At 38.6% G+C, this 26543-nt stretch overlaps 1 protein-coding gene across 11 annotated transcripts in view; it reads left to right on the top strand.

The window, feature by feature from the left end:
• Nucleotides 1-26543, top strand: part of Specc1 (sperm antigen with calponin homology and coiled-coil domains 1) — a 273402-nt gene that overhangs the window by 97328 nt on the left and 149531 nt on the right. The window contains exon 1 of one of the 11 annotated variants that reach the window (XM_048786187.1): nt 12381-12586. The exons of the other annotated variants lie outside the window; for them this stretch is intronic. Within the exon in view, the coding sequence (XP_048642144.1) occupies nt 12547-12586 (40 nt within the window). The 5' untranslated portion in view covers nt 12381-12546. Of the gene's footprint in view, nt 1-12380; nt 12587-26543 lie in introns of those variants that run through there. 11 annotated transcript variants of the gene reach the window in all.

Here is a 26543-nt window from a genome sequence, read left to right as displayed (position 1 = left end):
TTGCTTTCTGGGGATGACATTTTTTTTTTCTTCCCAAACTACCATCATTTACACTTTATCAAGCAAAAATAAACTTTTACTTCTCATTTGTAAGAAGTAAAATTAGGACCAGGTTTTGACTTAATATCTTGAAGAATGTTCTAGTAGCTGTGGAATTTCAGAGATAAGCATACTGGAAATGAAGAGATCCACATTATTGATAAAGAAGTCTTCATTCTATACTGAACAAGTCCTTCATGAAGATATTATATATTGATAGGATTAGAAGGTCTTCATTAAAGTCCTTTCCAACCCCAAAAGTGTTTCCTTTAAGGTTGAAGACCTTTTATTAGATATTTGTCTTATGTCCTCTCAAGTAGGAATCACTAGTCCAAGCCCTGGAGTTACAAGATAGACAAGGTTCCTGATAACTCCTAAACCTGCATCTCTGATCCCAGTTTGCCCCTTGTACTATAAAACACTTCTCCAACTATTTGCCAAAAATATATCAAGGTTGTTCAGCATATGCATTCATTCATTCAACAAATATTTACTATGTTCTAGGCATCTTTCTGGGTGGTAGGGATGCAGCAATTAAAACAATTTCATTTCTTTTCTTTTTCTTTTTTTTTTTTAAAGAATTATTTTTTAATATTTATTTTTTAGTTTTTGGTGGACACAACATTTTTGTTTGTATGTGGTGCTGAGGATCGAACCTGGGCCGCACGCATGCCAGGCGAGCGTGCTACCGCTTGAGCCATATCCCCAGCCCTTCTTTTTTCTTTTTATAGATGGTCAGAATGCCTTTATTTGTTTATTTTTATGTGGTGCCGAGGATCGAACCCAGTGCCTAACACATGCTAGGCAAGCGCTCTGCCACTAAGCTACAGCCCCAGCCCAAGGCCTTTTCTTAAATTAAATTAAATTAAATTAGGGAATCCTAAAGAAAAAATAAACATATATATTTCATTTTATTTTCACATAAAACATTCAAGTGTGCATTCATTCACTGATCTCTAGTTATAGGCTAAAGCATTTTCTTAGATTGGGCCTGTAGGTTGGAGTTCCTTAACATCTTTTCACACTGGTATTACATAATCTGTAACTTCCAGTTTTAGGCTATTTTTTTTTTTTGTAACAGGAATTGAAACTGGGGCCGCTTAATCACTAAGCTACATTCCCAACCACTTTTACTTTTTTTTTAAATTTTGAGACAGGCTCTCATTAGGTTGCTTACAGTCTCACTAAATTGCTGAGTCTGACTTTGAACCTGCAATCCTCCTCCCTCAGTCTCCAAAACTGCTGGGAGGCTCATGGTGGTACAGATGTGCACCACCACTCCTGGCTTTAAGTTTTTTGTTTTTTTTTTTTAAACATGAGCAAGAATAAAGGTACTTAAGAAGATTGCATGCAGAATCTTTTCATATGATTGTGTGTATTCTCTTAGTCTTTTGCAGTTGCTGTCCCCACTTTTAGGGACTCACCTTCATTGAGGCTTTTCAAAACATTGAGTGTGGATTTTGAAGAAATAATCTTCCCACCACCACCACTCATATTTCATTGGTTTTGTAATAATTTAGGTAAATACAACACAAATAGCATAAACAGATTTGGGGACATATACACTGGGCTCAGTATATAAACAACCCAATGCTGGGGAGCAGAAGTGCACGGGTGTCTTGGAGAGGAACCTACTAGCCAAAAGTATTCATCTTGCCATGGATATCAGACAGTATGCCTTACAACATGGGCTGCATTGGCTATTTTGGAGAATTGGTTATCTGTAAAATGTTAAGTAGATGGTTTATAAGAGAGAACTCCTGTGTGACCAGAGCATCTTCCTGCCATGACTCTCATCAGACTATTTCTCCACTCCATGACCTTCAGGCATTCCTCACTAGGTAAGGCAACCTCTTGCCTTGATTCATGTGACCCCTTTGCAGCCTTATCTCCTTTCCCTGTTGGTGCCTTGATCGTGACTTTTTCACAATCAAACCTTTGTTCAACCTGGTGAACAAAGACAGGGGCCCGTGGCCCCACCCTTATTTGTGCAGGATGTGCACGTCTATGCCAAGTGCCTCCCTCCCTGCTGCCCCCTGCCCCCTCTTATCACTGCAGACATTGACAGAAATGTGCAGAGACCAAGCTTATAAGTAGCACCTCTTCAAAAGGCCTTTCTGGAACAACTCACAACAGGGTATGCTTTCTTGCTTTTAAACTCTTCTGTAGCATTGCGTGTGTATTTCTGTTAAGATGTTTTTACTGTGTCCCAATTTGTCCTGCTTCTTCTTTTTTCCCTAATAATCCTTGGTGTTTTTGAATTGAGCCCAGTTCAGTAAGCAAGCAACTCCAGGGTGAGCGTGAAGCTTTTCTCCCTTATCTTTTCCCCCTTATTTCCTCTTCTTCCAAGCCTGTGTCATTCTGGCTTTTATTCCCAGCAGGCAAGACACTCCCAGCTCCAGTCATGCTAACTGATTCCAAGAGAGGACAAGGCTCATTTTAGTTCGGAAACAACACAGAGTCTTGAAAATTCTTGCACTTACCTCCCTTGATTTTCTTTTTTTTTTTTTTTTAAATCAGCTTTATTGAAGCAAAATTGACATACCATAAACCACACCCATTTAAAATGTGCCATCCGATGGCTGTTAATAAATTGGCCGAGTTAGAACCATCACTGAGAATGAGTTTTAAAACATTGGTTACCTCAAAAATCTCTCTCCTTCCCTTTCCAGTCACATACTGTTTCTACCACCAGCTCCAGGCAACCACTAATCTGCTATTTATCCTTCTAGAGCTATTCTGGACTTTTCCTGCCTCTTTTTTCATAATTGGAATGTTTTCTAGACCAATGTGCATGCTATTTACCTAAGGAACTTTGTGTCTGATTCAATGACTTGGCTTTGTTACCTTCTCTTTTTCTCCTCATGTTCAAGTTTCTCTTGGTTTTCTTTGTTGTGTGAACCAAGTCCTTGTTCAGCAAGTTGGCCTTTGGCTTATTGAGAAATTTGAGCTTTTTGTCCTCCCTTAGTATATGGAAAACTTGAATAGTATCATGTACAAAACAGATACTGAGTATTATTAACGGTATAAAGGAATCTAATTCCTTCTAAGGCATGGAAAATCTTTTCTGTTATATTCAGCAGAAGGAACATAAAACTATTTAATTATTATTTTTGGTAATTAGTAATTTTCAACTTTCGGTAAGGAAAATGCCATTTTTATTAAAATGATTTATGCTTGATAACTTAAAGAGTACAGAACAAAGTGATGTCCTAAAAATAAAAGTATAATATAATCCATTATTTCCACGTCTGGGTACATATCCAAAATAATTGAATGCAGGGACTATAAAAGATATGTGTACACCCACGTTTATAAGAGCATAGTTTGCAATAATCAAAAGGTGGAAGCCATCCAGATGTCCATTCATAGATGGACAGATGCTATGCAGCCTTAAAAAGGAGGAAATTATGACACATGCTACAACATCGACAACCTTGAAGACATTATGCTGAGTACAATAAGCCAGTCACAAGAGGATAAACACTGTATGATCTCACTCTTATGAGGTTACCTAGAGCTGTAAAATCCTTAGATGTAGAAAGTAGACCAGTGATTGTGAGGAGCTAGGAGAAGAGGGAGTAGGGAGTTGTTGTTTAATGGGTACAGAGTTTTGCTTTGCAAGATAAAAATTCTGGAAATGAATATGTAACAGTGTGAATGTACTTTGTGTCACTGAAAGAAACACTTAAAAATGATGAAGATGGTAAAATTCATGTGTGTTTTACCATGAGTTAAAAAAATTAAAGAGAATAATAGGGAAAAAAAGAAAGTATAAAGAAGAAAGTTAAATAAAACTTATCCAAAACATCCCCTCTTAGAAGCAACTGGTGTTAAGCTATGGTAATTATCTTTCCAAACATCTCTGTCAGTAGTGATATCACTATCACAACAAATATTAGTGTCCTTTGGGGTCAGGGGAGGTAGTCCTGGGTCTTGTGGGAATCCAGGTCAGACATGGGTGTCCCCTAGAGGAGGTCAGTAGCAGGGGCAGGATGTGATTACAGAGGCACAGAAACTGGGAACTGTGTGGATGTTAGGCTTGAGCCTGTGGAGGAGCCCCAGGGCCTACTGCAGGGTAACCGTTAACCGGGATGAGAGGCAATGGGGGACCTCCTTGTGCAGTAGAACAGAGGGTGGACGGCTGGGCTGCTGCCACTGAGCTTCTTAAGGGAGTTTGGAAGACCAGTGAATGTGAAGAACACATGCTGTAAGTTCATTGAGAAAAAGTAACGTACTTCTGGCAGAAATAATTGGGGAAGCTTTGCAGTGAGAATGAAGGTCAAGTTATAATAGTAAATGATTAGAGCCGTGAAAATACACTGTGTATTGTTAATGTGACCCCATTTTTTTTTTAAAGAGAGAGAGAGAGAATTTTTTTTAATGTTTATTTTTTTTAGTTCTCGGTGGACACAACATCTTTGTTTGTACGTGGTGCTGAGGATCAAACCTGGGCCGCACGCATGCCAGGTGAGCGCGCTACCGCTTGAGCCACATCTCCAGCCCCATGTGACCCCATTTTTAACCCCAGAAATATAATTTAGGAAAATATGGGATGCACAAAATACATAGATAGGAATTCAACTCTGTTTTTTGTTCACATATAGTGTGAAGTACTTCAAAACATCGAAGGCCAGTAACATTTTTTTTTTTTAAATTTGTACCAGATTCTGAGACAAGGCAGTAGGTTGATAATAATCTTCTCAAGGGGTGGCCTGAACAGAGTCACTTAATGAGTCTGTGACTGAGATAAGTATGGGAGATTTTTCTGGGTATGGTTTTGTTGTTGTTGTTGTTTAATTAACTTTTTGGTGCTCTGAATTGAACCCAGAGCCTTGTACATGGTTTTTCAGTGGTGATTATAGCTGGGAAGAGTGGTGAACTCTTGTAATCCCATAGACTAGAGAGGCTGAGGCAGGAGGATTGCAAGTTTGAGGCCAGCCTAGGCACCATATAGAGACCCTGTTTCAAAATAAAAAACAAAAGGGCCTGGGGATGCAGCTCAGTGGTAAAGTGCCCCTGGGTTTAACCTTTGGTACTGCCAAAAACAAATGAACAAAAAACACATTATCTTTGTAGTGCTGATTATATTGATATTCTTTCCTTTAGACAGTAGGGCTGTCATTCATATTCAAGTTAAGAATACAAACTGAGAATGAAAATATGTTCTTTCTAATTTAAGAGAATTAATAATAATAATAATTTAAGAGAGTTTTCTCCTTAAGGATATTCCACAGTTTATAGTTTCTTATATTGCAAGATACTATTTGTTTTCTCTGACTCCTGAAATATTGGCTTCTCTTTGAAGATTCTGTGCCCAGCTTCTACTGGAGACAAAATGGGGTGGTGTAGAAAGAACAAGTCCTTTGGAGGCAGTCGGCCTGAATTAAATTCCAGTTCCCCACATTTAATCTGCATGACCTTGGGCAAGATAGCTTAATCTCTCTGGATCTCAGTTCTTTACTTGTAAGAAGAGAAAAAGAGTAGCTACTAGGTCAGATCATACCCGATTCAGCTGGACTTCAACACTGGACAAGTGTACTACTGTTGTAAAACAAAACAAGAGGTGGTGGAGTACTTGCTGAGCCTGCACAAGGCCCTGGTTCCATTTACAGCGCTGCAATAAAGAAAAGAAAACTAGGTGATCAGAAGGTTGTTTAATTTGGGGACTCAGTAATGCCATTGGGGATCCAGGTTCTTTTCATCTTTCTGGTCTATCATCCCAGGTTATGTTGGCCTGGCGTTCTGACTATAGTTCTGGCCATCTTGAGTCCAGGGCAAGAACAATGGGTCTTCCAATGGGTCTCCTTAAGAATGGGAGAACTTTTCCCAACCCACCCGCCCACAAACCTCCCCTCATGTGTTGTTGTTCAGAAGTAGGTCCCACAGCATGCCCAGTCTAGTCACTAGCAAGGAGAATGGAATCACTGTGACTGACTCAGACTGTGAATTAAGAATCACTCCTGGAGGATGGGAAAGGCAGCGGAGCACAACAGACACTAGTATGGCAATGTGTAAATCAATGGATGTGTAACTGATGTGATTCTGCAATCTGTGTATGGGGTGAAGGTGGGAGTTCATAACCCACTTGAATCAAAGTGTGGAATATGATATGTCAAGAAATTTGTAATGTTTTGAACAACCCACAATAAAAAATTAAAAAAAAAAAAAAAAGAAAAGCACCTTGAAAAAAAAAAAAAAAAGAATCACTCCTGACCCTTCTGTCAGGGTCAGAGCCCTGGAATTCTTTGATAAGGAAGAGGTAGGGTTGTCTCATAGATAGGTCATCCGCAGAGTGTTAAACCTGTTTTATAGTGTTAATTACAGCTCCAGGTTATTATTTGATTGTGATTTGTTTAAATTAATGGATTTTATTTTTTAGATTATAGGAAACTGAATGGAAAGTATAAAAATTTTCCATATACCCCCTCGCCATTACCCTCAGTTTCCCCCAATTATTGGGGAGGGGTAGTAGAAATAAAAAGCAAATGTGGTAGAATGTTTACAATTGGTAGATGTAGATGATGGGCATATAATAGTGATCTTTGTATTATAATTGTGACACTTATAGATTAATTTGAAAATGTTCAAAATGAAAAACTGAACAATAAAGACTTTTGTACATTTTATTTTTTTAAGAGAGAGAAAGAGAGAGAGAGAGAGAATTTTTAATATTTATTTTTTAGTTTTCGGTGGATACAACATCTTTGTTTGTAGGTGGTGCTGAGGATTGAACCCGGGCCGCACTCATGCCAGGCGAGCGCGCTACCACTTGAGCACCCAGCCCAACTTTTGTACATTTTAGGTGATATTTTATATATTTTTTATAAATATTCTTCTATGACTCTCATTTTCACATTTTCCCATTAAAGTAGTATTGAATTGGAATTTAGTCATAAGGAGTGAGATAGGGGTTTTGCTTAATTTTAGCTTTAAGTGCCACTTTATATTAAATTCTTTTAAACCTATATTTTAATTTCCATTTTATTGTGATCACATTACTATGTGATTTTTTTTGGCATTTTGAAATTCTAATAAAGTAGGTTTCATTATTCTTTATTCTTTCTTTTCCAAATTTTCTTGGATTTCCCAATGCCTTTATTCTTCCAGGTGAACCTAGTAATAAACACATCAAGTTCATGATTGATTTGAATTATGTTAAAGTTATAGATTAAATCTGGATAGACTTGATGTCTTTGTTTTCTCATTGTATAACAATTTCTGTAGACAGCAAAGGTTCCTTTAACAATTCAAATATTCATGTCAGTTTTTTTTAGTTTGAGAAATTAATGTTTTCACCATACTGTAAGGTAAATAAATATTTTAAAAATTACTTTATGTTAGGTATTAGGGAGGAAAAGAGGAATAAGACAGCATTGCTGCCACTCAGAGAGTTGATAGTCTCCTAAGAAGAATGATTCAAATGGTGTAGTTACATGGGGAAATTCAAGCATTTGCAAAATGGAGAAGTATCAGGAAGGAGAAGGATTTTAATTCTGCCTGGGATGGGCAGGCTAATCAGAGGAGGTGATGCCATAGTTTGCTTGGGCAGCCAGAACCAAATACCATCGTCTGAGTGGCTTAAACAACACCTTATTTCTTAAGGTTCTGGAGGCTAAAGTCTGAGATCACGATGCAGATAGCATGGCCAGGTTATGGTGAAGGCTCTCTCTTTGGCTTTTACAAGGTTACCTTCTCACTGTGTCCTTACATTATCAGAGGGAGAAAGCAAGAAGAAGGGGGAGAGAGAGGGACACACACATACATCATCACACATCATACAGGGGACAGAACCCATTGGTGCTTTATCACTGAGCTACACCCCATAGCCCTTCTTATTTTGAGACAAGGTCTTGCTAAGCTTCTGAGGCTGGCTGTAAACTTGAGATCCTCCTGTCTCAGTTTCCCTAGTAGTAGCTGGGATTACAGGCCTGTGACACCATGCCTAAGGCTAGAGAGATCTTCTTTTAAAGCCACCAATCCTATCAGATTGTCCCACCCTTATGACCTCATTTAAACTTAATTATCTCTTAAAGACCCTATCTCCAAATTCCACCACATTGGAGGTTACAGCTTCACTGATGAATTGGGAGGCAGAAGTAAGAGAGCACTATCCAATTCATAGAAGATGACTAGGCATTTGCCAGGCAGCCAAATTATGAGATGGTAATCAAAACAGAGAGATAGCAGACATAAATGCATAGAGGCCTACGACAGTGACAGTAGGGTGTATTTTGGGAACTACAACTGGCTTAATGTTGCTGGAATATAAAGTAGAAGGACATATAGCACTTTTGAAAGATGAGGCTAGAATAGTAGGTATGAAGATGGGGTCCAAGATTTTGAAGGACCTTGTTTATCAGGCTTAAGAACCAGGGACTTTGTCTTAAAGGTAGAGGGGAGTCACAGGGAGCTTTTAAACTGAGGATTGATATAGTCAGAATTGTTATTTTTAAAAAGTTGGGAAGGAGAAGCAATTTGAACACAAGCGAAACTGGAAGCAGCAATTCAGTCACTGGGAAGCTAATTCAGTCACTCTTGTAAGAGATGAAGGCCCACATTAAAGCGAATGCAGCAAGAGATGAGAGAGGCAACATCTGAACCATGTTAAGGACATAAGATACACAGGATTATCCAGATATTTTTGATGTGAGAGTTGAAAGAGCCATAGGCGTCCAGGTTGGGCTGGTGTCTTACTTGTCCAGTGTTTATAAAGAGACATGTTAATGACTCAACACATTATAAATTAATAAAATGACTCATCAGTTTCCAAACTCTAGTGGTAAGTATGTAACTATTCTATAAACTGAAGTTATATTGTTGTTAACAATGTTCACAAACTCAGGTTTTACCTATCATTCTGGAAACATCTGGGGAAGTCAGCCATCTTTTCTGGGCTGATTATTCACATTTTTTTAAAGGGAGGGGGTTGACATGATCTCATACACATTTCTGCTCTCCTTTTGTCCTGTGTCACATTTTCCTTAGTCCATTTGCTTTTCTGTGTTTAGAGCTGTGTTAGGTTTGGTAGATTACAGAAAGAAAACTGTGACACTTTTGTCTCCAGTTAATTTTATTTGAGAAACCAATTTATGGTACTTTCACTAAAAAGAAATAATGTCTAACTAAGGACTGATTTATATGTGATGAATTCTACACATTTTTTTCCATCTATTTGTTCATTTCTTCAGAGTTCCTGCTCTCATGAAGCTTATATTCCAGGGGAGGGTAAGCAATTAGTATACTCAGAGTATATAGCAGCCCCCATACTCGGTTTTACTTTTTGCAATTTCAGTTATGATCAACTACAGTCTGAAAATATAGAATATCCCAGAAATATACAATTTGTAAGTTTTAAATTGTGTGCCATTATAAGTATGACATCTCAGGCTGTCCCACTCTGAGAAGTGAATCATCCCTTTGTCCAGTGTATCAAACACTGTATACATTATCCCTTGTCATTACTCATTTAGTAGCCATCTTGGTTATCAGCTCTACTGTCACCATATCACAGTGTTTCTATTCAAGTAATCCTTATTTACTTATTTTTTTTTAAAGAGAGAGAGAGAGAATTTTAATATTTATTTTTTAGTTTTTGGCGGACACAACACCTTTGTTTGTATGTGGTGCTGAGGATCGAACACGGGCTGCACGCATGCCAGGCGAGCCAGCTACTGCTTGAGCCACATCCCCAGCCCCTTATTTACTTATTAATGATCCCGAAGCACAAGACCAGTGATGCTGGCAATATGGATGTGATGTGCAAAAGAGATGCCATAATGTGCTTCCTTTTTTTTTTTTAAAGAGAGAGAGAGAGAGAGAGAATTTTTAATATTTATTTTTCAGTTTTCGGTGGACACAACATCTTTGTTTGTATGTGGTGCTGAGGATCGAACCCGGGCTGCACGCATGCCAGGCAAGCACGCTACCACTTGAGCCACATCCCATGTGCTTCCTTTAAATAAAAATATTTTGCAAATTAGTAAGGATAGAAAAAAAATCATACGCTGAGGTTGCTAAGAACTACAGTAAGTTATTGTTGTTAATCTCTTATGGTGCCTGAATTTGTAAGTTAAACTTTGTCATAGGCACATACACACAGGAAAACATACAGTACAGGTACAGTTCAGTACTATCTGTGATATCAGGCATCCACAGGGAGTCTTGGAACATTTTCCCCTTGGATAAGGGAAACCCTACTGTACAAAATGGTGATAAGGGTCACAGAGATCAGAAAAGAAGAGGACAGGAGGGTCGAGGGTCTGTTTTACTTTTTAATGTGGTGTTATAAGAGAAGCTCCTAATAAGAAGAGGCCTTGAGTACAGACCTAGGAGGTGAGAGTGAATCATATGGTCAATTTAACATAGGTATCTTGATGAGTGTTCCAGGGAGAGGGAATAGCAAGTATAAAGGCCCTTAGGTGGCAGCATGCTCAGCTAATTTGAAGAATAGTAGGGAGACTGGTGCGGCAAAACCAGTGTGAGATGGGGAAGGTGAGTTCATTGAGGAGGAAAGGGGAAAATTATTCTGGGACTTGGAGGCCACTGATTTATACTTTTCCTTTACATGAGACAGAAGCACATCAGAGTATTGTAAATGGAGGCATGATATGATTTGAGCTAGGTTTTAGAAGCATCACTCTCTATTCTAGTATGTGGAGAATAGACTATAGAGAAGCAGGGGATGAAGGGAGACTGGTTAGAAGGCAGTTGCAGTAATCCTGGCAGGAGATGACAGTGGCTTGGACAGTAAGTGGCTTGGCAGTAAGTGGGGGAGGTAAGAAGTACTGAAACATAGTGGCATTTATGATATACACAATCTATACTAACGGGATTTGCTGATTAACTGGTTGTGGCATGTGAGAGGCATTGAAGTCTATGGTCTGAGTCACTGGAAGAATGGAATTTCCTTTTATGGAAATGGAGAAGATATGAGGGGCATAGATCTATGGGAGAAAACCAAGAGTTCAGTTTTGTTCTGGTTAAATTGGAGATGCTTATTTAGATGTCTAAGTGGAATCATCAAGAAGTGTCATTGAGAAAGTAGTTGGATAAATAAAGTCTGAACTTCAGAAGAGGGGACCAGCCTGGAGATATTTAGATGGTATTTAAAAGCCACAAGTAGGGCCAGCCATGGTGGCATATGCCTGTAATCCCAGCAACTTGGGAGGCTGAGGCAGGAGGACCACAAGGTCAAGGCCAGTCTCAGCAACTTAGTGAGACCCTCAGCAATTTAGCAAGGCCCTGTGTCAAAATTTAAAAAGTGGGGGTGGGGGTGGGGCACAGTGGTTAAGCACCCCTGGGTTCAATCCCCCTATTAAAACAACAACAACAACAACAACAAAAGCCACAAATTGGGAAATAAAAGACCAAGAGAGTTGAGAAGTCAGGCGGCTGAGCTGTAAGGCACTCAAGAGTCTAGAGGTCAAGTCCAACAAAGGGGATTGAGAAGAGGCCACCAGGGAGGTGGACCAAAAACTAGGAGAGTATAGCATCCTGAAAACCAAGTGAATACAGTTTTGAAATGCTGGGAGTGATTAGCAATGTCCTAATATGTTGATAGTCAGGAAAAATGACTGAAAATGGACTGTAATGTTCAATGATGCAGAAGACAGGACTAGCATTCCATTAATGATTTTTTTAACTTCTAAATATTGTCACTGCAGATTTAGTTAGTTCTAAGTGTTTTCACTGTAAAATGAGAGCTGCTCAAGGTAATTTGCATAAATTAATCATTTCCAACAGTGGCAGTATAGTATATAAATAGAAATATTTATGATCCGCATGCATTTTTATTACTAGTGATAGTATTCTTCTTGACTAGTGGGCATGTTCTTTGCGAGCGTTATTTTTTCTTCACCTCCCCAAGAGTTGTTTGTTCATCGATTCATTCATTCACTCATCCGGAAAAATCTTTATTAAGCGTCTTCTCTGTGCCAACTCTAGGTTTTTCTGGTTCTGATAGATCTAATTTCACATGCGCGGTACTTGGCCTTTTCTGTGGCTCTTGGCGTTAGCCTCTCCGCAGTGGGGTTTTTCCAGCCTACCTTGTCCAACTGCAGTTCTCGCTGTGGGCGGATGGAGGCCAGAAGTCGGTCAACCGGTGCGTCAGTCCCAAGACCGGGAGGGGACCCTTTGGACACCGGGGAAGCGATATGCAGACGAATGGGCGGGGATATGTAGATGAGATGGGCGGGCCGCGCCAAGCGAGCCGCGTGGAGTCGAGGAGGGCCAGCCCTTTCTTTCGGGCGGGATGCAGATGAGGGGGGCGGGTCGCGTGGAACGAAGGAGGGTGGGCGGTATGTAGATGAGGGGGCGGGCCCGCCCGCGGGCGCGAGGAGCGGCTCAGCCGGCGGCCGCCGGGAACTGGAAGGCGCCCGGCCCTTTCTTTGACTGGAGCGGACCCGCGGACGCAGCTGCCTCTCCAGCCAGAGCCAGCGCGCTCTGCGGCACGGTGGACACCCTGTCCGAAGCCGGCCAGCCGGCAGCTTCCCGAGTCAGCAGAGCATGGGCAACCACTCTGGGCGGCCAGAGGATCCCGAACCAGGTCGGTGCGGTTTGGCTGGGGGTCGCGCCGCGCCCCCTCCCCTGCCGAGCGCCCTTCCCCCCACCCGCCTCCCGGGCGGGCGGGCGGGCGGCTGTGGCGCTACCCGCTGCGCGGAGTGGGGGCGAGTGTGGAAAGGTGAAGTTCCCGCGATGTGATTCTTGCCTTTGGAATGCGCTGATGGGGTTGTGAAATTACCTGTGCTGGTTCCGCGACCAGGAAATGCCACTCGCTATAAACACGTACCTGAAAGCCCCGGGGTCAGCCCGGACTCCCGAGAGTGGAGCGGGAAGGAGCTCCCAGGCCCGGCCCGAGAAGTGGGGTCGGGGAAGGGTCTTCGTGAAGGCGTCACCGTGTGACCTCTCTGGCCCTTCGGGTCTCCTATGCGGTGTAGGCAGTTCTTGCAGACTTTCTGGGCCATGGGCGACGAAAAGTGTGACTTGGCAGTGGTTTTCTGGCTCATTGTCCGGTTTTTTTTTTTTTTTTTTTTTTTTTGCAGTGCATCATTTGCATATCACACACTTTTCTGGAGTCCCGCGGAAGGTGGCGACCCCGTCAGCTGATTTTGTTACTCATACTCAGACCAAGGGCTTGATTGTGACTTGTTTCTTCCCCCAACATAATCTGTCCTTATTCTGGGATGCCAGAACTTGTCCAGTTTATCAAATTTTTATTTCCTTGGAAATGAAGGGAGTGAGCTTTTGTAGAGACAGCTGGGCTCTAGATTTCATCTTCTGGTCCTTCATCCTGGACTCCCGCACAGATTTTGATGCTAATAACCACGGGTTGCGTTTAAAAAAACGAAACAGAACGTTTCTGTACTGACACATGAAGTCAAGTGGATTTTATTTTAGTCTCAAAAATGGCATCCTAGGTGATTGGAAAGAGATAGTTGATCTAATGTTGGAGTCCATTGGTGGCATGTGACCAGTCATAACTATTAAATCTTTTTTTAAAGGAGTAATCTTTAATTTTTAATTTGAGCCAGGAAATTGAGGCTCTGAAGTGAACTGATTTGTCCAAATGATTTATCCCTTGAATTGGGAGCAGTGCTATGATTAAAAACTTGGTTGTCTCAGCCTCAGTCATTTATGCCTCAGTCCTTGAACTGCTTGTTTTGACCATATTCCTGGGGCTGGGCAAAGGTGGGTGCCTCCCTGGTTCTGTGGCATGTTGAACTGGTACAATAGCCAGGACTGAAAACTTCAATAACTACACAGAAACACTGTCAAGAAAAATCTTAGAGGTGGGGTTACTGCATAGGTTACATAGAAGTCTTTAGTTACACAATACTTGTCCAAACTTTTCTGTGCAGAATAACCAATATATACAAAAATAAGAACAGTATATTGATTTTTCTGTGTAAAGAAGCCTGGGTAAACCCTGTTGATAACTTATTAGGTAAAGGATTTGTAACATTTTCAAAACACCTCTCACTAGTGCCCAAGAAATGTGAAAAAACCCTGTTTATTATTATTTCCTGTGAGATAAAATTGTAAAAAGACTGTCATTCTTGTTAATGCTTTTGAGTTTTTTGGATCTTTGTGTTTCAATTTCTAAGTGACCTTACATTTTAAAGCATTCTGATGAATAAGAAATCCAAGATATTTTTATGCTAATGACACTTTTGTGTTTGTAGTTTTCAGGGTTTATATAATTTCAGAATGGGAACTGAGTCTGATTCGTTGAAGTTAAAGACACTTGATTGGGAAATCTTGGTAAGGACTTTCAATGTTGGACATTTGACTGAAAGGATGAGCGTAATCTTAACTAGTCTCTTCTTATTGCTATGATGAAATGTATCAGTGAGATTCTGGAAAGTAGAGTTTTGTTAAAGATAAACGTATTTCCACTCTGCTTTACCATGGGGGCTGGAACAGTATTAGATGCCTCCCACTGGCAGTTATTGGTGCATTGGATTAGAATCTGACCTTGGAGAGCAGTCAGTCACAATTTTGGGATTTTGTGGATCTGCAGGACCTCAAATGTTTGGGTGAGGAGGATCTTTTTAAAGGGATGGCACACAACTCTAGTCCCAGCTACTTGGGAAGCTGAAGCAGGAGTTGGAAAACAGTCTGGGTGACATAGTGAGACCCCCATCTCAAAATAAATAAATAAAGAATAAATGGGGGTAAAATTCTCCTTTCAGACTCCTTCAGCAGGATTCAGAGGGCTGGAGGGCACCATCTCTTCCAGGTCTTCTCTTCCTTGCCTACTTTGGGGTGTATCCAGGCAGGAGGCAGGTTTTTAACTGCTATTTATTTTCTAGCCCTTGGATTTGCTGTGGTGGCAAACAAAGTTCATCTTTGGTGGTATCTGCGATGTTCTGAATTGGGTCATTGTAACGCATTGTGGTACTGCAGGATGGGTAAGAAAAATTGATCAAGTGACTTGAAAGGATGTGTGTCTAAGGGCAGCTAGAAACAGAACAGCATGCTGAAGACCACATCTCTTATTTCCTAGAAGGTCCCAGTTAACAACTCTTGTTTCCAACCAGGTTTTCAGTTCTTATATTGTCAGAGAGGGCTGTTGAACATGGTTGTGCAGTCTGCACACTACTCAAAGACATCTGGGTAAAGGGGTGAGTGGGCCCAGCTGCGATTGTATAAACCCAGAGGAAGGGGTCTGTTTTGCAGTTTTTACTGTTTGTATTCAAGCAAAGGTGCCCAGTATGCTAAAGATCTCTTAGAAAATGAGCTTAGAAGCCTTTTCCTCGTCCTGATACTAGTTGACAGTCTGCTTACTTCTTGTTGTAAATTTATATGTATGCATTTAAAAGATAAATACAAATGACATATAAAAGTAATACTTCCTCAGGTTGCACTCTGTATTACAGGTAATGATAACTGTAGTTACAGATGAATCCCCTAAATAGCCAGTTCAGACAGTAAAAGTTTATTTATCCCTCCTGTGGCAGTCTGCTGTGAGTTGGTGCCTTTAGAGGAATTATTGATGGTTATTAGATGTTCATCTTCATCTTCATCATATGGCTCCTAGATTGCCATCCATCTGCCTGAATTCAGGAGAGTGAGAATGCTTAGAGGATCCTGCAGGAGGCTTTAAGGGTCGGACCTGGAAGTGGTGCATGCCAGTTCCACCCACATTCCACAGGCCAAGCTCAGTCACACAGCCCCACCAGGACGCCAAGTGACTGGAAAGTGTCTGCAGTGTGTCAAGCAGAGGATAGCATGGATGGTGGTGAACACTAGCAGTCTCTTTTGATGATCATTCTCAACCACATTTGTGTCAATATTTCATTTTTAAGAATTTTAATCTGAAAAGGTGAAAGGCTTATATAAGTGAACATGCAAATATACATCACCTGGATCTATAATTAATATTTTGCTATATTCATTCATCTTTTTGTCCCTCTATCCATCCATAGTCCAACTTATTTTCTGGTGCATTTCAAAGCTGCGGTGATTATCCCTATAATTCTACATAAAATAATATACTATGTTTTTATGAATTCTTGATTTATTAGCTTCCAAGGCTCTCCACTAACCCTCACTACAAAAGTTGAGAAGTTTCCTCTTGTGCCCCATTTCTGCAAGTCACACATAAACTTTCTAAATTCATTGTTAGTATTCCAAGGCTAGTGGTGGAATACAGGTGGTGGAGGGTTGGTCAAAGGGCTTGAGCGGGAGTTACTGGCTTCTGTTGTCATTAGTTTTCAATTTCATGGATTTTATATATTCACTAAGAGTTCAGTATAGTATGCATTTTTCTCAAGTATATTTTGTTCTGTAGAAGAATTTCATGAAGTGTTCTGAGAGACATACTTTGGAAAATGCACCTTTTTTATTAAAATGAAGATATCTACATAAAAAAATCAGTGATAACACATATTTTAAAAAGATAAGATCAAGTATATCTGTTGCCGTAGTAAATACGAGTGGGTTAAACTGTTCATTAATAAAAAGGGTCTTCTTCCCACAGATTAAGACAAAACCCAAATCATATGCTTTTTCAGATAGTACTTGATTTTAAAACTTAAGTCAATTAAAGTGAATAATAAAAACCAGTTATTTAAGCTTTCGAGTTCAACATTGTGATATCCTATTTATAAATCCAATAAAATTTAGTGATCACTTTTAAGGGGATCTTTGATTAATATTCAGTTCAATATATAAACTTTACTAACAAATTTTAAGCATTTTGAATTGTGTCTATTAATATGTTTAGGTTCCTGTTAAAGTCTGAATGAGAATTTTGGTTTTTTAAGTCATAAATTTAATAATTGTTATAGAAAGCATGGTGATTCTTCAGTCTATACATATTTCAAAACACTTATACATTCTCTTTTTTACATGTGTGAATCTATAAATGCACACTTTCAAATTAAAATCACAAATTAATACTCAATTACACATTATAGTAGAATCAAAAAGTTGACCTGTAACTGTTTAATAGATACAATTCTCTTAAACATAAAAAATATAATTCTAAAACGCAACTTAGTATTACTATTTGTTTGATTGTTTTAAAATATTTCTCTGCTTGTTCTAAGTCCTTCCATGGTTAAAAGATGTTTACATGACTTTTTTTAGTTATTTAATTATTTGTGGTATTGGGGATTGAACTGGGTGTTCTACCACTAAGGTATATCATCAGCCCTTTTTTATTTTTTACTGTGAGACAGGATCTCAGTTGAGTTGCAGACTGGCATTGAACTTGCAATCAGTCTCCCAAGTTGCTAAGATTACCTACTAGCACTACTATGCCTGGCTAGTAAATGTTTTATTCCAAATAATATAGGGATCTCTTTCCATACAATTTTTGGGATTTCCATCTTAGTTTGCTGAGATTTTTAAAACAGACATCTCTGACAGGGCCAAGGATTGATTCCTTAAGCTTCAGATGTAAACTTTAGCCCCTTTTGTTTTGGTTGAACGTATTCTTAAACATTTGATTTGAGCATATACAGGGACAATCTGCACATGATAAATTTCCTCAACCTTCTCCTGACCTACATTGCCCTCACGCTTTATTGACAGTTTGACTAGGTATAGATTCCTAAGTTCAGAATCTCTCTACAGCATGGATTTCAAAAATTAAACAAGGAAGTGCTATAATGCCAATGTACTTTGGAGTCAAGTTATATTTTACTTAATTCTTATCACCCCTGATAGGAGCCTGAACAACTCCCCCCCAAAGCCCCATGGTCATATGGGCATACCACTTGATTAGAGTTTGCACTTTTTTTTTGCATTTAAAATACGTAAATATTTTTGTACCTAACTACAAAGACCTTTGACTTGATAGAATGCTGCCTGTTTTTCTTATACTTTCTGTATCTTAAGGCAGTATCTTTTTTGATAGTAAGACAAACGTGATTTAACTGTGGATGTCTCTCTAGGCTCTGTTTAACTTACAGGGTCACTCCACTGAAACAATAGAAACAATCAGTTGAAGACACAAACACACACCCTGAGTATCTCAAATGAGACAGGACATTTTATGTTAGTAAAATTATAATCCAAGAAGAAAAGTAGAAGTTACAAAATCTGATACACTAAATAGCAAAACATTGGCAGTAATGAAAACCTATTAGAAACTGATGGGAACACTCACAAGTAGAATGGGAGAATTTAACCATGTGTCATACACAAACCATTTTTTCAGAATGTTCATGGAATGGTTAAGACATTTACCTATTCATTAAGACCAAAAAGAAACCTCATTATACTCATTTTTTTTGTCAATAATTTTTAGTTGTCAATGGACCTTTATTTTATTTATTTATATAAGTGGTGCTGAGAATCTAATTCAGTGCCTCACACATTGTTAGGAAAGCGCTCTGCCACTGAGCCACAACCCCAGCCCTCATTATACTCTTTTTAAGGGAAATTTTACTGGTTACCCTGTGATCATAATCAATAAACTGTAAATAATAAAAACTGAAAATTTAAAAGCTATTTAAAATTTTTTATTCAATGGGAGCTAAAAACTATATAAATAATTTAGAAAAATAACATGAATACCAATAGTCACAAATAAAATAAAGAAAATAAATAAAGAAAATTCATTCTTCAGAAAGCTTTTATCATCGAGAAAGAATAAAAATAAATGAAGTACACGGAGCTGGGGTTGTGGCTCAGCGGTAGAGTACTTGCCTACCACGTGCGAGGCACTGGGTTCGATCCTCAGCACCACATAAAATAAATAAATAAATAAATAAAAATGAAGTACACAAAAAGCATTAGAAAATAAAAAACAGACCAGGTATGGTAGTACCATTCCTGAGTTCCACCTATTTGGGAGAGGCTGAGTTAGGAGGATGCTTGAACATAAGATGGAGGCCAACTTGGGCCATATAACAAGACCCCATCTCAAAAAACCCCACAAAAGACAAGAAATCTGGGAAACAGGAAAGTTGTTATTTTTTAACAACTCCTGCATGGGAGTTCGGTGGAGGTGAGGATATAGTCACAGAATGAACAAAATGTATAAAACCTGGGGGAGAAATAAGAAAGGTACAAGCCCTCTATGATAAACCATAAATTCACAGAAGCATATATATATTTAGTTATAGATAGACAATACCCTTATTTTATTTGTTTATTTTTATGTGGTGCTGGGGATCAAACCCAGTGCCTCACACACACTAGACAAGTGCTCTACAGGCCACAACCTTGACCCCTAGGAAAGTTTTTTTTTTTTTGGCGGGGAGGTACCAGGGATTGAACTCAGGGGCACTCAACCACTGAGCCACATTCCCAGCCCTATTTTGTATTTTATTTAGAGACAGGGTCTCACTGAGTTTCTTAGGGCCTTGCCATTGCTGAGGCTGGTTTTGAACTCATGATCCTCCTGCCTCAGCCTCCTGAGCCACTGGTATTAAAGGTGTGTGCCATGGTGCCCGGCTAACAGGAAAGCTTTTAAGAAGCACAGAAATTAATCCAGTAAATTATAACTTTGTCAATTTCACTTTTTCTCTTTCCTTAGCACATGGATGGCATTTAGTTAATATTTGTTGAATAAATATGAAAGAACATTAAAATAAGCACTAGAATTGAAAAATGTACAAGTAGATTGTTAAAGAATGGAGTAGATAAAGCTACAGAGGCTACAATAGTACATTCTTACAAATGTAAAGTATAAGCTCTAACTAAAATATAAGCCAAATTTAACCAAACCGTATATTTTATAAAATATTACACCATCAGCTAAAAACTGGCTTGTTGCAAGAGTGTAATAATGTTATTAAATAAATAGGATTTGCAAAATAAGTAAATTTAAAATTTTTTTTACCTTTATTTTATTTATTTATTTATTTATTTTTATGTGGTGCTAAGGATCAAACCCAGTACCTCATGCATGTGGAGCAAGTGCTCTACCACTGAGCTACAACCCCAGCACAAAATAAGCAAATTTAATGAGAAAAATTGTTTTACTATATGTCAATAAAACATTTAATAAAATTTAACATCTACCTCATAAACATTTAATTCATATTGGAATGGCATGGATCCTTTCTTAAGATAATAACTAAAATGGTCTTAAAGCAGCTTAACAGAAAACTAAAAATATTCCCATAAAGATCTGGAACAAGACAGTGGTACCCTGGTAGAGCTGTACAATATCGTTTTCAGATATACTATCCAAAGTAGTTAAGCTCTTTTGAAAATGCTTATTAAAAATGAGATAATATTAGTATTATTTATAAGTACTGTAATTCTTTTATTAGAACAGCCATGGATAAAATTGAGAAAAAATAGCCATGGAGTTCACTGAAAAACTTAGAACTAAGGAGAATTCAGTAAGGTAACCCGTCTTGTAAATGAATATGCATATTCAAATATGAAAAGTATGTATGTATGTATGTATGTGAATGTATATATAATAGTGGTTTTCTTTTATGTTAGTAGTAATCAGAAATCAACAATGAATTATTTATTAAAAAGTTACATTCAAGGGTAGGGATATAAGTCAGTAGTAGAGTACATGCTTAGCACTCCTGAGGCCCTGGGTTCAATTCCCTGCATGGGAGTCGGGGGTAGAGGTAAGGATATAAAGGTCACAATCACAGAATGAACAAAATGTATAAAACCTGGGGGAGAAATAGGAAACATACAAGCCCTCTATGATAAACCATAAATTCACAGAAGCATAGAAACTAGAGAGATGAGATAGATATCATCTTTTATATGACGGAGTTATCCTTCATATATTACAGTTTTTAAAATTAGAAATAGAGACTGAAAGTATAGATCACTAGTTGAGTACATGTTTTAGCATGCACAAGGCCCTGGGTTCCTCCCCAGCACCAAAAAAAAAAAAAAATCTTAAATACTTGCTGAATTTTGTAAAATGCCTTGTAGACATCCATCTCAATCTTAGGATTTTTCTTTTTAGATATAATGGTTTGGTTTGATGGATTTGAAAGAAGATGTTTACCTTATAATGATTTTTTAAATCAGATTTTTCTAAATTCTCTCTTTGGAATTTTTTTTTTACATGAAAGGTTAATTAACAAAATGTTTTTGTTGGTATCTTGTTGCCTCATATAAAAGATATGAGAGTGTGTTAGAGGTTAGCTCTAAATTTCCTGCTAACTTTAACATTCTATGATTTTATGTTTTTAGACATTTAAACATCCAAACTCAAGAAAGTATTTGAGTGTCTTGCCTCATTAGATCTAGTCTGTTGAATTGTTTTACTTTATTAAAAAAAATTTATATGGTTCCAATCAGATCATAACCGCCCATGTAATACCATAGAAGCAGCATGAAAACTGAACATTCTGAAGGGCGTCCATCTTTAGGAGGATTTTGTTATCACATGACAAAACGCTTCTCTCAGGACAGTCCTCCAACCCACCCCAGCCTTTTTTCTCCTTCATCCTGTTTGTCCACCACCTTCCCATTCCCTTTGGTGAGGGACCTCTCTGGCATCTACCTTCCCTTGGATGTTGAATTCTTGTTTGTCTTTGTCATCTCTCTAGCCCCTAACTCTGAAGAGTCCTTAACATAAAGTAGGGTTCTGATGAACTGATGTCAGCTGTTTCTCATATTTCCAGGAAACATTTGAATTCTTAGGAGAGAGTAGGTTTATTATTTCTAAATTAATATGGACAAGTATTTAAGACTGGGATTTAATAAAAAAATCTTTTAATGTTATGAACTTCAGACAAGCTTGTGCAGAGAAGAGTTTTTCTTCATTCCACACCACTACAAAGATAACTCATGATTCTAGGCCAAGGGGACTGACTCTTTCTGGTCAGCACAGGGAACATGCCTACCGTCTCATTTCATTCCTGTCAGAGGACCTGTGTTTACCTGGTCTTTCATAACTCATATCTGTTCACTCTCCTCTCATATTTTTTATGTGAGGCAACAAGGTAACAACAAAAATGTTGTTAATTAACTTTTCATGTCAAAAAAAATTCCAAAGAGAGAATTTAGAAAAATCTGATTTAAAATTCATTATAAGGTAAACATGTTCTTTATTTCTTTATTTATTAGCTTTTCGTGGACACAATATCTTTATTTTATTTTTATGTGGTGCTGAGGATCAAACCCAGTGCCTCACGCATGCCAGGCGAGCGCGCTACTACTTGAGCCATATCCCCAGCCTAAACATGTTCTTTCAAATCCATCAGACCATTATCCTTTCTCAAAATCCATCAAACCACTATCCTTTCTCAGCTCATCTTTTTTTTTAACCCTTGCCCTATTCAGAAAAATCTGTCTTTTCTCCTTGATCTTTCTCTTATTTCTAACTACTTGTCCCAAATTAAACTTTGTTGTGGACAAGTGTTACCGTTAGGACTTCTGATAAACCTAGAAAAGTAAAGTCATAAATTTTGACCTGAAACTATACCCAGTAAAAACTGGTGCCCAAAACATCCAAAGCTCTTGAAAATCCCCATTGTGTAGTATGCCAAAGAATTTATCTCCTTTTTCTAATGGGCTCTGCTTTTCTCTCTAGAACCAGCAACCAAATGGGGGNNNGGGGGGGGGGGGGGGGGGAGGCCACTCTTAGAAGGTCAGATTATCAGCTGTCTAACCTCCTGATCTATAAACAAATAAACAAGGAGCCTATTCATAGTGATCATGAAACTATTATGATAATTATCTGTTCATGGTTATATTCTCTTCTGTTCCTTCAATCCGAAAACATTACTGTGTGCCAGTTACATGGAATTATGTGCTTACTCAGCTAGATCCAAAATGTGGTAAAATGATCTCTTTTACAGGTAGACAAAGTTTTGTGAGAAGTCATATATGTGTGTCTCTCTCTCTCTGTGTACTTACTTTTATGTTTTTCTGTATGTGTGTATGTCCCTCACAACTTCCCTGAACCCTAAGTTTCTCTGACATTCTATTCTTGTGTTTTATGTTTTGGTTGAGATTTTTAATCAGTAATTGTAGAAGAATAAGAAAGAGCAGTAACTGTAATTGGAGCAATGATTAAATTTTAGATATAAACTATACATTAAAATGACCTTGGACTGGGGTTGTGGCTCAGTGGTAGAGCGCTTGCCTAGCATGTGTGAGGCACTGGGTTCAAGCCTCAGCACCACATAAAAAATAAATAAAATAAAGGCATTGTGTTAATCTACAACTTAAAAAAAAATTTAAATGATCTTTTTGGGGCTGGGTCTGTAGCTCAGTGGTAGGGCACCTGCCTCACATATGTGAGTCACTGGGTTCGATCCTCAGCCCCACATAAAAATAAATAAAGATATTGTGTCTATCTACAACTGAAAAAATATATTTTTTAAAAGGACCTTTTTTGTATAATAAATTTGGTATTCAGAACCTTATGCCAACCATTCCAGATATAAACTAAAATAGTGCATTTACTCTTTTCTCATCACTTGGATCATCACTGTCAATGTTAATTCTGTTACCAGCCTGATTCTGGGGGTGCACTGGGGACCTCTTGTTGCTGGGGTCAGTCTACACACTGTGGTCATATGCTTGTCAGCATTTTGTTTTGTTTGTTTATTTTTTAGTTGTTGATGAACCTGTATTTTATTTATATGTAGTTCTGAGAATTGAACCCAGTGCCTCACACATGCTAGGCAAGTGCTTTACCTCTGAGCCACAACCCCAGCCCTGCTCGTCAACATTTTTAAACTATTTCTTCTCTGCTGCCTCTGATCTGTTCCTGCATGCCTGGAAACTAGAACTAAACCTGTCAGAACTGTGGATAGACTAGTTACTATTTCCTGTTAATAAAAAGATGCGAAGGTTAAGATACAGACATTTTTAGCTTCCCTGGAGATCTCTTTCTGTTCCTGGGTTGGCATAATCTCAGGTAGCTGAATGGTCTGTTAGATTTATTGCAGGTTGGGTGCTATTCCTCTGCCATCGGCCTCCCCTCTGTCCCTAGAAGCACAACCTGCTCCTTACCCTGGGGTTCTTGCGCCTTTTCTCATGTTGCTTTACAGCTATATCTGTGGACCCCTCCATAGGTTGGCCATTAGCCTCAAGTTGCCCAGGAGAGTCCCATTGAACGCTTACTAGTTTTATTCTCAAAAGTGTTCCAGTTTGGGTGGGGAGCATGGGAGGAATGGAGGATCTTTAGATAGGGCAAAGGAGAGGTGCAGAAGGGAGGGGGGAGGTAAGAAAATGTCTTTCATGGGGGTAAGAAAGACAGTGGAATGAGATGGAACATTATTGCGCTAAGTACATGTATGAAGACACGAATGGTGTGAACCCTACTTTGTGTACAACCAGAGAAATGAAAAATTGTGCTCTATATGTGTACTATGAATTGAATTGCATTCTGCTGTCATGTATAACAAATGAGAATAAATAAATAAATTAAAAGAAAAAAAGTGTTCCAACTTGGAAGAAAAATTACACCATCCTACTTCTCATTCTTTCAGTTTCAACTCTCATGTCATCTCCCAAGTAAATCTCCCCTTCTTTCCCAGGGGTGAGTTTTTTTGCTTGCTGTGGCTGCCGAGTAGCCCCTGGGGCTTGATGGACCCACCCAGAGATTGTGAGGAGGGAAATTCAGACTTCTTTTCCTGTGAGGACTCATGCATGCCTAGAAGGGAGAAGCTAGAGGCAACTAGCTGCTGGGAGGCTGGGGAAGGATGAAAGGAGAATGGTTAAAGTGAGGAGAAAAGAAGGAAGAACCGTGGGAGAGTTCTGTTCTGTAGGCTTGGATTTACAGGAAGGCTTACAAGTGTTATCCTGGATATCATTCTTGAAGAATTTTTGTCTGCTTACCTCTCAAGACTTCAGAGTCAAAGTTCAGTATTTGAAAAATGAGATGGAGTGTGATTTAGCTTTAAGAGGACCAATACAGGGAGAGACTTCTAGTGACTTACATTGAATACACAAACTCTGTTTTCTCTAGGTGATAGGTTGGGCTATTAAAATCCTAGATTCAGAGAGACACTTTGAACTCATTTCTCTTCCTTTCTTGGCATTGATGGTTTTTCAAATTGGTAAAATGAGAACCTGAACTATGTCTACATCCATGAAGACTCTCCCAACTTCTTATAAGTATGGATTATGTTGTATGCTTTGGAGAGTTCACACTATATAAAGCATTTTGAATTTCTACAGAGTAGTTTTTTTTTCCCCAATTGCTGACCAAAAAGGGAAACTTCCAAATAAGGCTGCATAAGTCTGGGAAACAAAGGGAAACAATAACTAAAATACAAGTGTAGCCTTTGCCCTGGCATGAAAAGAATGCAGACTATTAGCTGACCTAAAGGTTTCTGTTTTATTTCATATTTAGGTGAAATGGCCAGCTTTGACCATTATTCCCAAAGAAGGTTCTTTCCAGATTTCAAAATATTTGTGCAATATTAAGATGGTTGTATTATCTTTGAGAAAGCATGGTCACTTTTATTTACAAAACTGTCAAGCTTATTGTGTATGTACCAGGAACAGTGCTTAAAAGCTAAATTTAGAGAAAGTAATCTAGGCTCACAAGTGATTATGGGAGACATTCAATAAACACCCTTATCTAATACTGTCACAAACATGGCTGAGTGACCTCCCAGCATTTTAGCCCTCTAACCATAAAGGAATGATGAAGTAATTATGGTGATTGGATTCAGTGGATAATAGGCACACTGCCATTTAAAACTGTAATTGTCAGAATTATACCCAAACATGAGGAAATGTATGCTGTAAAGGTGAATGAACAATACTGAGTACAAACTTGTATGTATGCTGATTATATCTTTGTAAAAGGATAGCCTAGATGACACAAATTGGCAAAGCTCATTTGTCTTATAGAGGGCTTTGGAGTTTTTTGAATAAGAATATTTTATGGGGCCTGAAAATATTTTATTCTCTACATGTCACATTTCCTGCCACTCCCTTTGTTCTTCATTTTGCCCTTCACAGACATTTACTTGCTAATCTGGTTCTATAGGCAGTTGAATTTTTGACCCCTGATTTAAAAAAATAAAACAAGAATTGGAGATGTAGTTCAGTGATAGAGAAGGTGCCTGACATGTGGGAGGCACTGCTAGATAAATAAATAAAAGACTAACACAGGAATTTAATTTTAATTTTAAAAAAAAAAAGATGCTTTTAAAATAAAGTAAGTTTTAAAATTAAGTTCATGTACTATAAATATACAATGGGGTCGATTGTCTCTTAGCTGCTTCTTGGGGAAATAGGCCTTGAGACCCAGATGTGTGTTTATTATGGGGAATGACTTCAGAAATAGTACCAATGAAGGGTGAAGGAAGTGGGCTGGGTCAAAATGGGATACAGTTGCCACAGTGGCTTCCTGTATCCCAAAGAGAACTCAAGCTAAGATGGACCTTCACGGTATCCCACATTGAGACTAGGTGATCACATCTCTCTACCTTTCCCATCAGCCAAATAGCATGAGGTTGGGGTGTTGAAGGGAGAACCTGCCTTTTCCAGGAGTATTTCCCTTCATTTCCTGTATGAATTCCAGCTCCAACGGGGCATTTCAATATCCTGAAGACAAATAAACACTCAGTATTTTCTTCTTTAAAATGTTTATT

Source organism: Marmota marmota, unplaced genomic scaffold (assembly GCF_001458135.2).
Source record: "Marmota marmota marmota unplaced genomic scaffold, marMar, whole genome shotgun sequence".
In the NCBI taxonomy this organism is placed as follows: Eukaryota; Metazoa; Chordata; class Mammalia; order Rodentia; family Sciuridae; genus Marmota; species Marmota marmota.
This window is presented reverse-complemented; position numbering and strand designations above follow the sequence as displayed.